General features: G+C 35.8%; 1 protein-coding gene across 4 annotated transcripts in view; it reads left to right on the plus strand.

Annotated features, from left to right (window-relative positions):
* Positions 1-131: 131 nt before the first annotated feature.
* LOC106468891 (mutS protein homolog 5-like) overlaps positions 132-15,662 on the plus strand; it is a 41,383-nt gene continuing 25,852 nt past the window's right edge. For all 4 annotated transcript variants that reach the window (XR_002612749.1, XM_022397259.1, XM_013929340.2 and 1 more), the window contains exons 1-7: positions 132-180; positions 1,198-1,337; positions 7,887-7,949; positions 8,175-8,246; positions 12,647-12,703; positions 14,277-14,349; positions 15,452-15,561. Coding sequence is in view for 3 of the 4 variants with exons in the window: in XM_022397259.1 (XP_022252967.1) it covers positions 7,902-7,949; positions 8,175-8,246; positions 12,647-12,703; positions 14,277-14,349; positions 15,452-15,561 (360 nt within the window). In the remaining variant the exon portion in view is untranslated. The remainder of the gene's footprint in view (positions 181-1,197; positions 1,338-7,886; positions 7,950-8,174; positions 8,247-12,646; positions 12,704-14,276; positions 14,350-15,451; positions 15,562-15,662) is intronic.

A 15,662-nucleotide genomic window follows, 5' to 3' on the forward strand; every position in this document is an offset into this window, starting at 1 on the left:
GGTTACTGAGGGACTTGTAAAGGAACAGGGAACTTGGGTTACTGAGGGACTTGTAAAGGAACAGGGAACTTGGGTTACTGAGGGACTTGTAAAGGAACAGAAACTTGGGTTACTGAGGGAGCTGTAAAGGAACAGGGAACTTGGGTTACTGAGGGAGCTGTAAAGGAACAAAGAACTTGGGTTACTGAGGGAGTTGTAAAGGAACAAAGAACTTGGGTTACTGAGGGACTTGTAAAGGAACAGGGAACTTGGGTTACTGAGGGAGTTGTAAAGGAACAAAGAACTTGGGTTACTGAGGGAGCTGTAAAGGAACAGGGAACTTGGGTTACTGAGGGAGTTGTAAAGTAACAGGGAACTTGGGATACTGAGGGAGCTGTAAAGGAACAGGGAACTTGGGATACTGAGGGAGCTGTAAAGGAACAGGGAACTTGGGATACTGAGGGAGCTGGAAGGATTGAAGGACTAAGTTGTTAAAAATAAAAATAAACATTAGATAAATAGATTTGTTGAAGTCAGCAGTAACAGAAACTAAGGTGAAACTTGGATGTCAGATGTAATGTTTGAAGTTACCATACATACCTCTAATAGTTTAGCATTGGTCTATAGTGTTATTAACTTTTAGATGATAATTAGCACAATAAATGTATTGGTTATTACAAGACCAGTTCCATGAACAGTTGAGGTCAGTATCTATACTTTCTACTGCAACTGAACAATGACAGAAAGGCCACCAGATGGAAACAGATATGCTTGTTCTTCATTTGTACAACCACTTTAAAGTTTGCTCGTTAGAAAAACATTATTGGAGATGTTAAGTTTTTGAGCTGGCTCATAAACCTTGTTTCTTTTTTGTACTTTGTGAGAAATAACAGTATTTTAGTTTGTCTAAACAGGTACCATATTATAGAAGTTGAAAAATAGGTTTAGTTTTGCTTTTAATATGCATAAAACAATGTTTTCAAAGATTCAGTACTGTACATACAAAAGCTATGGTAATCTTACAGATTAAGACTATGTTACCAGTCAAAAAGTTCTAAATTAAAAACTTTTTTTTCCTAACTTATTTTATGATTTTGGTGAAGAAGGCAACAGAAATTTATTTTTATATAAATAAGTCCTTGTTAAATAATAATTTTTAAGACAAATGTTTATGGTTTTGTAACTTATAACATAATCCTAGAATCTCTTGTATCCTAGAAAAATGCTTCTACGTCCTACCCAAAACTTGGAGATACTTACACGAAGACAAGAAGCTATAGGTTTCTTCCTTGCTACAGAGAACATGGAAACCACTACCACGATCCAGGACTGCTTGAAACATATTAAAAAATATCCCAGTAGGTAGAAAGTCTCCTCCTAAAATTAGTTTTGAAACACACTTACCTCCACTCTCACTTTAGATTTATCCTGATGAAAGGTTCTCTACTTTGCCCTTCTAAGCATTGATATGAATTCTACCTTGCTTTCTCCAGTCTTTATTCCCCACTATATCACTTCTAGTGATTTTAATCTTGTGATCCTCTCCATCTACGTCAATGTGCCCTCTATACCTGATCTGTTTATAAGCTCCATGTTATTTTTTCTTATTCACTTTTTCTCAGTGGCAAAAATTATGATGACGGTCTTATATGTTTTTCTTTGGTGCTATAACTACATTTGCAACTTTTCTTTGAATTGTTTTATATCTTTTTTCATGGGACTTGAGTTCATTGTTTATTTTCTTGATTTTACGATTTAGAGACGTTTTTCAAATATGAATACTCACGTTCACATCTCAGACATGGAGTCACCTGATGCCCCTCCTCTACCACCTCACAAGTCTAATGTCACCCAGTCGTTAGGATAGGGGGGCACCTTCTGCAGAGGACATACAGTTCCTTATATGCAGAGAAGTAGAGTTTTACATGCAGTCTGATGCTTTTTCTCCTGTTGGCTCAGAGGCTGAGTTTGTGGGAGATCAAGAGCAGACTAGTAAGAATTTAGACTCTATTTTTCAAGCACCTTCCTTTGGTCAGACAGTTCCTCATGAACCTTGGATGGATATTCTGCCTCCTGCACTCTTTTTACAACTAGTACACCATGTTTGTAATGTTTTGGGTATTTCTCCTGTGGCTTATGGACCTTCAACTTCTTTATTGAGAGAAACTAGTTTCTCTGATTACTTGGTTCTTCTGTCTTTACCAGACATTGCTGTACATACAGACCAATTGATGGAGGGTGTTAGCAGGTCTTGGCCTCCTCGTTTATTGGATCAATATGCTTTGGCCTTCCATTGCCTGGAGAACCCTTATTTGGCTTCTCAGAGGTTAGACTCTCTGCTTCCTATCTGGGGGCTCTAGACAAGATGCCACTGTTCATCTTAATCAATCTCAGTTTTCCAGAATTTGTCTGTCACTTACAACAGTTTTGCATTTTTTATAATATTTTCAACTGTCATCTGAATCCTATCATAGATCTCCTGCTCACGGAGGATCTTAGTCATTTATTAACTTCCACTTTGTTTAGGTTATCGGCTTCTGCTTTCTCCTTGGTATCTTTATTGGTTTTTTGCTGGGTTCTTTTGGAGGAGATGCCTTACTGGAGGGAGTTGGCCTTCCTACGTCGGCCCTTAGAGATATAAGAGAAGCTACTTTACTCAGACTGTCTATTTTTGCAGGAATTCCAGACTCAGTGGAATCTTGTGTAGATGTGGCCCGTCTACATTCTTCACTTTCTACACTGATTTCTCGACTGTTCCACTGTTTTTCTAAAGAATGGTTTACTAAATCTCCCATTCGAGTTTCCAAACCTCCTGCTTCAGCCCCACTATCTATTGGGACACAAGGGTGATTTCGGGTTTATGAACAGGGATTCTCTTCCAGGGTGGAGCACAGATTTTGGTATCGGTGACTACCTTATGGTGTCAGGTCATGTGGAGTCTCATTTCAGAGGATTTGTGTCAGTATGGAAGACATTCACCACAGATCAGTGGGTCATTCAAGTTCTCAGGAGTGGATTGGTCATTCAGTTCACGTTTCTTTCTCCTCTGTCTCTCAAACCGGTTGGCTTTCCAATCCGCAAGGACCCTCTTACTTCCAACCATCGAGCACAAGCCATCCAGGATCTTCTGCACAAAGAGGCCATAGAACGTGTTACTATCTCTCTCTCTTTCTAGAGTTTTTATTCTTGGCTGTTTGTAGTACTGAAAAAAGGTGGGCGATTGGCAACAGGTCATTGACCTTTCTCATCTCAATCACTTCCTCCAGTCTCCTTGGTCTACAATGAAGTAATTTCTTTCCCTTCAGTGGCTCTTTTTGTCAGGACTATGGATGACAAAATTTGACATTGCAGATGCCTACCTTCATATCCAAATTGCCAAGTTTTCAAGGCATTATCTACATTTCGTGCACAGTAACCAGGTTTTTCAGTTTCATGCTCTACCATTCAGCCTCGCATCTGCTCTATACATTTTTTGCCACATAGTTGGAGCTTTTTCACATCATCACCACTCCTTCGGCATTCATGCTCACCATTACATTGACAACTGGCTTCTTCTCTCCCCTTCCCACCATTTGACAAAACTCCACACTCAAACTCTGTTATCAGAAGCTGTGAGAGCTGGGTTTCTTATGAAAAAGAAGTCTGTTCTTACTCCCACACAGTACCTCATCCATTTAAGAGTGTTTTTCAATTCCAGATTAAGCTTGGTCCAACATTCTCCTCTATGCCTTCAGGCCATGGAATGGGTGATTTTTTAAATACAGTTGTCTCCTTCTCCACCAACATGCCTTTTGGGGATGTGAGCATCCATGGAATCACTCATTCCTTTAGGTCGGGCCCACATGAGGGCTCTTCAGTGGTCATTATGGGACCAGTGGAACATTTGCACAGATGTGCTGGATTGTCTAGTGAGTCTGTCAGATTCCAGCTTGCTGGATCTAAGCTGGTGGGTGAACAGGGACAACACAACAGTATGGTGTCCCTCTACCGCCTCCAAGACCAGAGATACATCTGTTCACAGATGCTTATCTTCAGAACTGAGGTGCTTGTATAGACAATATGGAATTTAAGGGACTTTGGACAGTAGAGGAAGCTTCTCTCCACATCAATCTCTTGGAACGTTTAGCAGTTTAACAAGCTATAACTCAGGGTCTTGAATTGTTGCAAGGGAAAGTGGTAATGCTTCCTTTGGACAATTCCACAGCAGTCTCGTAAAATTCAAAGCAAGGGGACACTCACTCCAGATCTCTTTTTTTTTTTTTAACAGTGGATCTCCTTTGGGCATAAGATTGTTCTCCTTTGCTTGTCATGTTACAGGGGTAATGTATCTAGTGGCTGACCAGTTATCTCATCCCAACAGAGCCCTTCCTACAGAATGGATGCCTCATCCTCAAATTTTTCATTGGATCTGCTCTTGTCTAGGGACATCACCAATCAATTCTTGTGCCACACACACTGGAATGCTCAGCTCCTGTCTTCTGGTCTCCAGTACCTCATCCTCTGGCTTTGGGAGTAGATGCTCTCAGCCAGGATTAGACGGGTCTTCATCTTTATGCATTCCATATGATTCATCTGCTCTCCAAGGTTCTGGCACTGAATCGCTCCATGTTCTGTCAAGTTCTGGTAGCACAATATTAGCAGAGTCAGCCCTGATTTCCACTCCTCCAGTATTTTCAGGAGTGTCAACCTCTTCCCCTTCCTCACTTGGCCATCTTTCTTATGTCAGCCTTGGTTGGACATTTTTCATCCAGCAGTTGATGTTCTTGGGCTTCACACCTGTCTTTTATGCAGTCCATTGCACAACATCAGGAATTGACATCTCCAGAGGTGTCCTTATTAACATGTTTCAATCGACATTCTCCTTTGGAAATTTATCAAAGAAAATGATTTACTTATCATCAGTGGTCTCTTAGACATGGGTTTATCCCTTCACGCTCCACTGTGCCATATGTCTCTCAAGTTGTTTGACAAAGATCTGGTGTCTTTGTCTGTTGCATTGTGTAAGGCAGCATTATCAGCTAATTGTCGTTTTTCTAAGAGACAAAAAGTTTTTGAGTCTCTGGTTTTGTCATTATGTTTGAAATAATTTCTGGTTATCTGTTCTCCTTGCCCTTTCCAGGATCCCAATTGGGATATCACAGTGGTTCTATATGCATTATTATGTCTGTCTTTTGAACCTTTGGGGTCATCTTCACTATATCATCTTTCACTTAAAACATAGTTTCTTCTGTTATTGGCTAGCAGGCATCAATGTTCAGATGTGTTTGCACTTCATGTTCACAGGACATTGTACCATTCCAACTACGTTCTGTTGTATCCAGATAGGTCTTTTATACCTAAAACTGCAGCAGCTAGGGAAGGAGATAAGGCTTTCTCTCCTATTCATCTTCCCTCCATTTCCCATTTATACAACCCTTCGAACCTGGAACATCTTTTATGACTTGGTCGGGCTCTCCGTTTTTATGTGGCATGTACTGAAGCATTTTTGGGCTCACTTCACCAGGTATTTATTCATTGGGATCCTTTGGTATCATGTTACTTATTCTCTGTTTGTCAGTTGGTATGGATAGCTTACTCTGGTCTTTCATTGGAGGAGTAGACTCCTTTTTTTGGGTCTCATCTCATCAAGTTTGACATAAATCAATGTCCCTGGCAGCTTGGTTTTGTTGCCTGCTGGAGCAAATTGTACAGGTTAGTATGTGGACCACACCTAACATCTTTATATCACACTATTTACATGACTTAGCAATTTCCTCCTTGGATGGATTTCGGTTACCCCCTGTGGCTATTCTACATGCCGAGGCTCGATTGTGACAGAAGTAACTTCTTTTCTTTTGTGCTCCTTTTCAGGGACCTTTTCGTCATTCTCATTTGGATCTCACTCAGTGGCAAATGTTGCCTGATGAGGTATGCTTTTACAAATCTGCACTAACTACCAGTAAACTATTAACTAAATTCCTGGTAGCAATGAGATGGGGTGTTTCATAAGACTGCCATGGCTCTTTCTGGGTGGTGAACAATTGTTATATATCAAATATAATATACAGTACTGGACCGCTACTCATGGACTATCATGAATAAAGCATAAAGGGTCTTTGCCCATCCCTGATAAACCCAGGATTAAACAAATTGGGGTTGGTTAACTTTTCAAAATAGGGAATGTAGTACACCTATTGCACTTTCTGTGGAGCATCATTCCTCTGGACTCCCCAGTGCAAGTTCCCCCCTCTCTTCTAGTGCAGCAAGAGTCCTCACCACACTCAGTTTCCAGTTGCTGGAGTGGTAGACAGAGGTCTGTTCCTCATGAGTGGTGTTTATACTCTTTATTCCACTCAAGGAGAAGAGGGTGAAGCTGGATACCCTTCCCCCCTTAACCCTGGATGGTTTTCTCAGATGTCTGGTAGGGAACTGGATTAGCCTATGCGGGAGCCTTCTTGTAATTATGGTTCAGAGATGATACTTTGGTATCTGTTTTGTGAGTGTGGTGCTTCATTTTGGTCATTCTGTTACTTAACATGATCCTGGAAGAGGGTCCTTGACACATTGTAATTGTGAGCCATTGGTTGAACTTTGTTTGTTCCACATCCTCCTTGTAATTCTGGGTGATGCCTTATCTCCCAGGTTGAGGAGTTAGGATTTTGGTTCGTAATCCTAGGCTGGATGATCGCTTTCTTCAGGTTGAGTGAGGCATGAATTGGCTCCATAATTCTGAGTTTGGGTTGTTGCATTCTGTGCTTCTTCAGGTTGTGTGAAAGACTTGTCCAGTTGGATATTGCTAGCCATCCATTCTTAATTCCGGTGGCTTGACATCAACATTCTGTACCTTTTAGGTTGGATTCCCTCTATACCATATTCCTATTATACAGTTATATCATGTTGTGGCCTCCATGTCCTAGCCACAACACCTTGGATCTATCTTGGCATCCACAGCCTTATAATTCTCATGATGAGATGTGGAACCTTGTCCATGTGGTTGGGGCCTGGATGAATCTTGTGATAATGAACAATGTTGACTCTGTAGCCAGTTGGCCTTTACATCCCACATTTAGATTTCACTTTATCTGGGCAAAGAGTATACCTGTTCCAGAAATAGTGTGGACCCCCACTAGTGTGCTTTATTATATCTCAATTTTGCACACCTGTGTTTGTACACAGACGCTTTCTATGTGGATCTTGCCCTCACTGGCCTCTCCACCTGGTCAATGTGAGATTCTAGCTAAAGTGAGAGCAGAAGTAAGTGTGTTTTGGAAGTTAAATTTTCTTATACCGAAAATACATTTCTGATAATACTTACCTCCTTTCACACTGTCCTGCCCTTCATCCTCAAAATAGCTGAAGAGGGAGCTTATATACAGATTGGGTATAGAGGGTGCATTGATGTAGGTGGAGAGAGTTATAAGATTACAATCGCTAGGAGTAATATAGTGGGGTATAAAGACTGGAGCAAGTGAGGTAGTATTCATACCAATGGTTAGATGGACAAAGAAGAGAACCTTTTGTTGGTGTAAAGCTAAAATGTGAGAGGAGGTAAGTATTATCGGAAATACATTTTAGTATAGGAAAATGTAAACTTTCAACATTTTATCAAGTATAATGTTTTGTATAACTGTGGAAGTATGAACAGTTCTTAATAAAGGGGTAATTTGAAAATGTTGGTAACGAATATATAAAAGTTTTTTTTTAAACTATTGTTACATCCTGCAGTCCATGTGTGTTGCTGTAAAATGAGAAAAATGTTAATTTTACAAGGTATTTTATAATTGAAAAGATGTCATGAAAAATGGTAGTTTGAGTTGAATTATAACAGTTTTATACATCGATAGATCCATTTCAGATTTGAAGAACATTTGTACAAAACAATAGAAGAGATTAATGTTTATTGTCACATTATTTATTCTTCACTCTAGAGAATTTTAGCACACATGGCTACTGCTCATGCTACTGTGAACGACTGGAAGACCTTGTACAAGGTTAGTAGATGAGTTGTGGTGGTTTCTTATACTTTAAACAAAACCGACTTCAATGGTTTCTTGATATTTATTATCATAAGACTTATCCCAAGATGACAAAAAATATCAATTCTCATGTAATTTTTAACTAGAAGATTACAGTATTAAAGATTTTAAACATGATAAGGTTTCTCCTTTTGTATTTCTGTGTAAGGTTTATATGACTGTAACTGTTTATTCTTTTAGGGTGTTTATAATGCTATGCTGATTGGTGACCTCTGTTCGACACTTCCTCAGAGATTATTCATCATTAACAAGGTATCCACGTATATACACATCTTATGCTTTAAGGTTTAAACAGTAAGTTATGTTACATTCTGAATTGATCATAAACCACTCATTTGTTCTTCTTTATTATATTTAATATTGTTCTACCAGCCTACAACACAAATAGCTGTGAGGATTGTAATAAAACCTGGGCAGTATTACTAAACACATTGTGCATTGTGTAGCATAATTTATGAATTTATTTGACCACCTAGCAACTAACGGCGGCTGTATAACCGTTGACACCTAATCATTTTAATGTAGTCTGTGGTTAATATGGAGCCTCATAATCTACTACATGCATACGTATATAGTTGCATGGATGTAATTTAATGTTTATGTGGCAGACGTGACACATGTACTATAGTAATTATTAACTTATTGTTGAAATTGTATTGATGTCGCGTATCATTTGTATATGTATAGGGTTCCTGCCCTTTTGGACACAATGCTGCTGACAGGATCACAGTTTTTTACCACTGCATGATCGATTTAGACATGTTACACAAATGTCTAGGCTGTCTCCCACAACATAAATCTTTAAGCTGCAGTTTAAAAGATAGCATGAAGCTCAGTTTTGAGCATAGATCAGCAATCACGGTGATTGCTGGTGGTATGTGTCGAAATGTAGGCAACACTGTGTGTTTGCAAATTTTATAGATACTGCAGATAGAGTAGCCATCCTTGAAGCTGACTATAAGGAGAGGCAAAAATCGTGCAAGCAAGAGATGGCAAAAATGATGGTGATTCTAGGTAAAAGTGAGGCAGAAATTTTGCAGCTATATATTTTATTTAGAAATATTTAGTTTTAGATGAAGTATGCAGCAGGAATGACCCACCAGAGTTTAGGGTCATAGACATGTCATGACCTAAACTCCATCAGAAATGGAGGGGAGAAAGATATATTAATACAATCAATTCATAATTGTTAATTAACGTGTTTAGAGTGTACAGAATGCTACTCTAAGAGGAAATCTGGCCAGCTGCAGCAAAACTGTGACCGGTCTTACTATGGCCAGCGGAGAGGAGGAAGAGGAAGTGGGAAATATGACAACTATAAGAAATATTAAAATGATTATTTGTACACATATACTACTATATTATGACACATTGTCTTATATTTACATTGAATCTATACAACTTGAAAAATTCATATGACTATCTGTACATATGACTTTACAACTTAATATAACTATAAAAACCTGCATGTATATATATATAAATACTAGCCAATGTGCATTACATGTGTAAAACTCATGCAGTTACAAAATACAGTCCATGCACCATTCCAGTATAGTTCAGTAGTTCCTCCAATCCAGTGCTTACAGACTCCCCCATATAGCTACAGGGGTATAAATACAGTAGCTATATATATATATAAGCATATACATAACATGTGGTATGTTGATCACCATGTATCATAGTGATCATACATGCAGTACTACCATCAATGATAACATTGTGGCAATGATATCAGGAACAGTAGCCATTCAATCTGTATGAAGCCAATCCAAAGGTGGTGGTTGTTTCCGAGAGAGCATCATACACCAACTATGTATTTCATTAAACTAAACTGTTTCAAATAGGGACAGTATTACTATTATACAGATTTATGTCCATTATGAACATAAGAATAACTAAAGAAACAAGATTATTAAAAATTATTAATTTAAAAAGGGGGGAACAAGGATCTTCAAAACAATTACAGAAACAAGATAAGTAACTTAAAGTGAAAATGCAATTGCAAAAAAAGTAAACAAGCTTAAGATTTAAGACATAGTTTTGACATTATTTCCTCAAGCTATAAATCCCTATTTCGTCTCTCCTAAATATTACAGCTAATTACAAGTCAAAACAGGGACTTGAAATAATGTCAACACTATGTCTTAAGCCTTAAGCTTGTTTACTTTTTTTGTGATTGCATTTTCACTTTAAGCTATCTATTTTGTTTGTGTAATTGTTTTGAAGATCCCTGTTCTCCCTTTATGAATTAATAATTTTTAACAATCTCGTTATATAAAATGAAAGATTTTGCAAACTTATTAATGAGTAACAACAAGTTTAACATTCTTTATGTTTTAAAACAGTCTAGTTTTAGTGTACTTCAAAATTTCTCTGCCCTTTTTATTATATGCCTCGGAATAATAACATTTTTACTTGCATTGAAGAATTAGTGACATCAAAGAAAGCTAGGTGATGACAAGGAACCATAATTCAAATAATTCTTTTTAGTTAGTTAGTTTGTTTGTTAGTGTATAAATTAGTACACAAGTCCTCAAACCTGCTGCCGGTCAACTAGGAATAAATGTTTTTAGAATCACATATTTTTTGACTGAATAATATGTTAGTGAATGCTGAGACTTTATTTTTCATCTACTTATTGAAAATAATATGTAAAATTTACTTATATTTCAGTAACCACTATTAGAAATATGTTGATATACCTTTGACGAGAGGGGGGCAGCTTCCCCAGGGCCCAGGTTCTGTTGAGGGGCCCGGCAGTGGGATATTCCAAAGCTCATCAGAAATGCATACTACTTAATGAGCTAAAATGGCTACTGCTTTTTCATGGATTCATGAAGAAATTTGTCACCTAAGTTTCTTTTATGAAAAATCAGCAAAAGTTAATAAATATAATGAAGGGGGGGGGGGGCAATGATATTACTGATTTAATACTTCTAACGTTCGATATAGTATGTATAACTTCACAAAATTTGGCAGTCTTTCAGTTAACGTTACAAGTCTTTCACATAATCATATTTTTTAATAAACTAAAAATAAAGATTTGTCCATGAATATATTGAGTATTTGTTTTAAATAGTCTGTGTGCAAAGTGATTTTCATGTTTAGATTAAAAATACTTTTCTTCATCTCAAAAATCTGGGTAATTTAGATTTATTCCAACTTTTTTTTTGAGGTTACGAGGTCGGTCAAATTGACTGATAGAGTAGAGAAAATAACAGATAAAATATAAAGTATTATTGAAAACAAATGTTTGAAATGTATTTAGAAGCTTATAGAGATTACACAAAAGAAATTTGTTTTTCTTTCAAGAATGTCTTCAAATTGTAACATGAAACTACATTTGTTTATCCTAACTAGCTTTAAGCTCATAACAGTATATATCTATTTATAATTAAATTTTATTGTTTTATTGCTCTTTTGATTGCCCTGTAAACCATGTATAAGTACTATCCATGCCATTATATGTTGTAAATCACTCGGGGAATGTGCAGCTCATGTTACATTGTTCAGTTACATTACCCATGAGCTACTCGCATGCATGCCTCATGATACATTTTTATTATATTATTATTATTTATTTTACCTAATCTAATCTTAACTAACCTAAAAAGACCCCTATTTTTACATTTTAGTTACTTTTATAACAATAAATAAAGAATAAATATGAAAAACAATAAATAAAGTACTAACTCAATGTACTTTTTTTTTCTTGCTGTCGATTGTCAATGACACTTAACTGTTTTGTACTAATGATAGTAATGCACTAAATAAGTTTTATCTAATTAAATAATGCACCAAAGAACATAGATAAATAATGGGCAGAAAGTAGACAATTTCCTTTAACTTTAAACATTTTTCTGGCTTTCTAACTCTGCGACAGGAGCTGATACAAATTCATCGAAGCTAGTCATTAGCTTTCCCATGGGAATGGAGCTTGTACTTTGAGTGAAATTGACAATTATCTGTTCAGAACACAACGTTATACAATACGTTATTTGATAGATGAAAACCTTGGCTTTCCATTGGTTATAGGTTATATATAATTAAATGTAAGAGAGAACTATTAACAAATCCTGAAAGAGAGGATGTGACAGGTGGGTGTGGCAGGAGGGAGCTGATTTTCTATTTGATAGCTCTCTAACCAAACAAAATTGAAGGTTATAAAATTATGATTTGTTTGAGCAATAACAATTTTATAGAGTATTTTACGTTTAATTTCATACTTTTTTGGAGGATGATGGATAAAATAGTGATGATGACATGCTAAAACAAAATGTGTCATGTGGGTCACACTAGTGGAAATTCAGGATTTTTTGAAATATTGCCTTGTAGAATTAAGAACTTAAAAATTGTATACTATTAAAATATGGATTATTAGCTAAGATTTTATGTTATTCTAATTGGTATAACATAAACAAAAAGTAGTTTACTAACATTTTGAGCGTAAGACACTAAAACCTTGTGTCAAGCACAGTAAAGGATAGAGGTGGCAATAGGGTTAAGTTGTTTGTGAAAATTTTTCTGTTTGGAAGAAGATTCAACCCACTGGGGCTCTGAAATCATGACACAAACACGTGGTTCTGAAATCAGGACACAGACTTGTGGGGTTCTTCACTGTGGGTTAAAATACTTTTTTATTATTTCAGATTACGACAACTTTCACTTCAGACTTGTATAGAGTGGCTAATCTGATTTATAAAATAGTAAGTAATGGCTTCGATGTTTGTAAAAATTATTAATAGTGGTTTTTACTTAACTGTGTATTAGTTTGAAATATCATTTGGTATATTTTACCAAATCATTGTTTATTTTAAACTGTCTACAGAGGGTAAGTTTTGGGTTAATTGTGATAGTGCATGTCTACACATAGTTGAATTTAGTGAAGAGTAAACATAACTGTTTTGTTTCATATTTAGACCTGAAGGGTATAAGGTGTTTAACATGTATGATCATATCAATGATCTTGAACATTTGTTTGTAAGAGTTAATTAAAAGCTTTTACACTTTTAATAGTGGATATAGAAAAAAACAACAGATTCATACAATTTCAAACTTTGTCTTAATAAAATACAAGTATTAAGAAAATCTTAATGTTTTTAAACGAGACCCGAAACTCGAGCAGTTTCGATTAGTTGACTATTTTTCTTCAGGAGAACAAAGAAAATCTTAATGATACTCTTCAACAGCATGAGCTTGTTGTTACTTGGGCCAAATATTCTTAAAATCATGGTTAATAATGTATTTAAGATTTATTATATCAAGTTATTAAACAACATTATTACAGAATTTCATGCAGGTTAGCTAAGTAACTGGAGGTATTTAATAATTATCTTACCTGACAGTGTGGATATTATTTATAGTCCTGTGTGTCTGCATATATGTGTGTAAACAGTATAATCCTTAAAGGTTTTCATTTGATTTTTATCAAATTTGTAAAAAAGGTTAAGTGTCTTTCAAGGGTATGTTGAGTAACTTGGTGAGTGTAGCTCAAAGATCAAGGTTGTACTGTCACATTTCCACTCCTATGTTTCTCTTTGTATTTGTGAATAGTGTAACTCATAAAAGTTTTCATTTGATTTTGATCAAATTTGTAAAAAAGGTTGAGTACCTTTCAAGGGTAAGATGAGTAACTTGGTGAGTGTAGCTCAAAGATCAAGGTTGTATTGTCATATTTCCACTCCTATGTGTCTCTTTGTATTTGTGAATAGTATAGCTCATAAAAGTTTTCATTTGATTTTGATCAAATCTGTCTCTCTCAAGGACCAGTTTTAACTTTTCATGAATGTAGCTCATAGGTCAAGATCATATTGAAGGTCAGTTACTCTCATTACAATGGTATCAAATTGGGATTTTGAAAAACTGTGAAATCTGAGAACATATTGAGATAAAATGTTTTACTGCAAAGATGAGAAACATTGTTGGGCAAAGTTTGTACTGTCTGAGTGCCTTTCTAGTTAACAGTGTTGTTCTCCCTTCAACAGAGGACTGTGTGGTTACAAGTTTCCAGAATCTTAATTCTGAACTAAGCAAATGGGAAACAAGTTGGGCGAGTTGAAGGAATCCATACTTCAGTAACTTAATGCTTTAAGTAAATAAATAAATAATCTTTCCACTATTCTTAGCTTTTAGCATAGCGTATAGCCTATTTGAGTAAATGGGAAAGACTCCAAATGTTGATAGACATTTCTTATTTCCAATGCTACATTCTTTTTCAACAGACACGTTTCTTATTTCCAATGTTAGCCATTAAAAACTTTTGAAATATTTATTCTTAAGGTGGATTTTGAAGAATCCGTAAACCAGGATCATTTTGTTGTCAAACCAGGGGTCGATGAAGAGTTGGATCGAAGTACGTATGTTCAGAAATTGTGAATGTGCAGTTTTAAGGTTAAGTTAAAACCTTAGACTATAAGTCACCTAAAAATTAAAACCTTATACTATAAGTCACCTACAAATTAAAACCTTAGACTATAAGTCACCTACAAATTAAAACCTTAGACTATAAGTCACCTACAAATTAAAACCTCAGACTATAAGTCACCTACAAATTAAAACCTCAGACTATAAGTCACCTACAAATTAAAACCTCAGACTATAAGTCACCTACAACTTAAAACCTTAGACTATAAGTCACCTACAACTTAAAACCTTAGACTATAAGTCACCTACAAATTAAAACCTTAGACTCAGCTTTTTTTACTTCATATTTATTGAGGTGATATCTTCTGCTAGTTTTGGAGTGCTTGAAAACAGTTTGTTTGAATTCCATCATATAAAACACTGCTAGAGTTTTACAGTGCTTAAAAACATTGTTTGAATCCCATCCGATGATTGTACTCTCTTGTTCAGGAAGATTATCATGTTCTAACACCTTATAATGTATTTTCACGTTTATGGTATGTAACATCTTATGCTGGTGAAGTGTTTTCCACAGATCAGTGGATTGTGTGACTTACATCACAGTAAGAGTGATAATAAGTTTTAACAGATCTTTCTTTACTGAGTGGAAGGCCTTGTTGGCAGCAGTGTGAAGCACACAAAATGATGTGCAGATCAAGATGCTATTATTACTGGTTAAACTGTATAGCACAGTAAAGAATGACTTATTAAGAATTATCAGTCTTATTATGTTGTAATATCACACAAGATACTAATGTATTTCATAGTTTTTCTTTTCAAAAGTGTGGACATTATTTTAATGTTCCATTTTAAAGTATGTTTCATTCTTCCTATTTTTTTTAATTTCTGAAAGACTTCAAAGTTAATTTTTTAATAAGTTTTAAAAGGAAAAATAATTTAGCTGAAGTATACAATAAGAAATAAAAAAAACAGGTTAAATAATGTCTATCACTTGATAATGAAGCGTTATCCAGAGGCTCAGATTATTATAAAGGTTTGCCGAAATATATCGCCAAATATAAATGTTTTTGTTTTAAAAATTTTAATTCCAGAGAAACGGACATATAATGGACTTCCAGATTTTATGACGAAAGTTGCTGAACAAGAATTGTCTCATCTTAGTGATGGAATTAAAGAATGTCAAGTGATTTATCTTCCCCAGGTAACTGTGGAAAATACATTATGAATCCTCCATCTAATACACTGATGAACCCCCCTGGCAAATGTACTAATAAATCACTGATCTAATGTATTGATTAATCA

Source organism: Limulus polyphemus, unplaced genomic scaffold, assembly GCF_000517525.1.
Source record: "Limulus polyphemus unplaced genomic scaffold, Limulus_polyphemus-2.1.2 Scaffold3207, whole genome shotgun sequence".
In the NCBI taxonomy this organism is placed as follows: domain Eukaryota; kingdom Metazoa; phylum Arthropoda; class Merostomata; order Xiphosura; family Limulidae; genus Limulus; species Limulus polyphemus.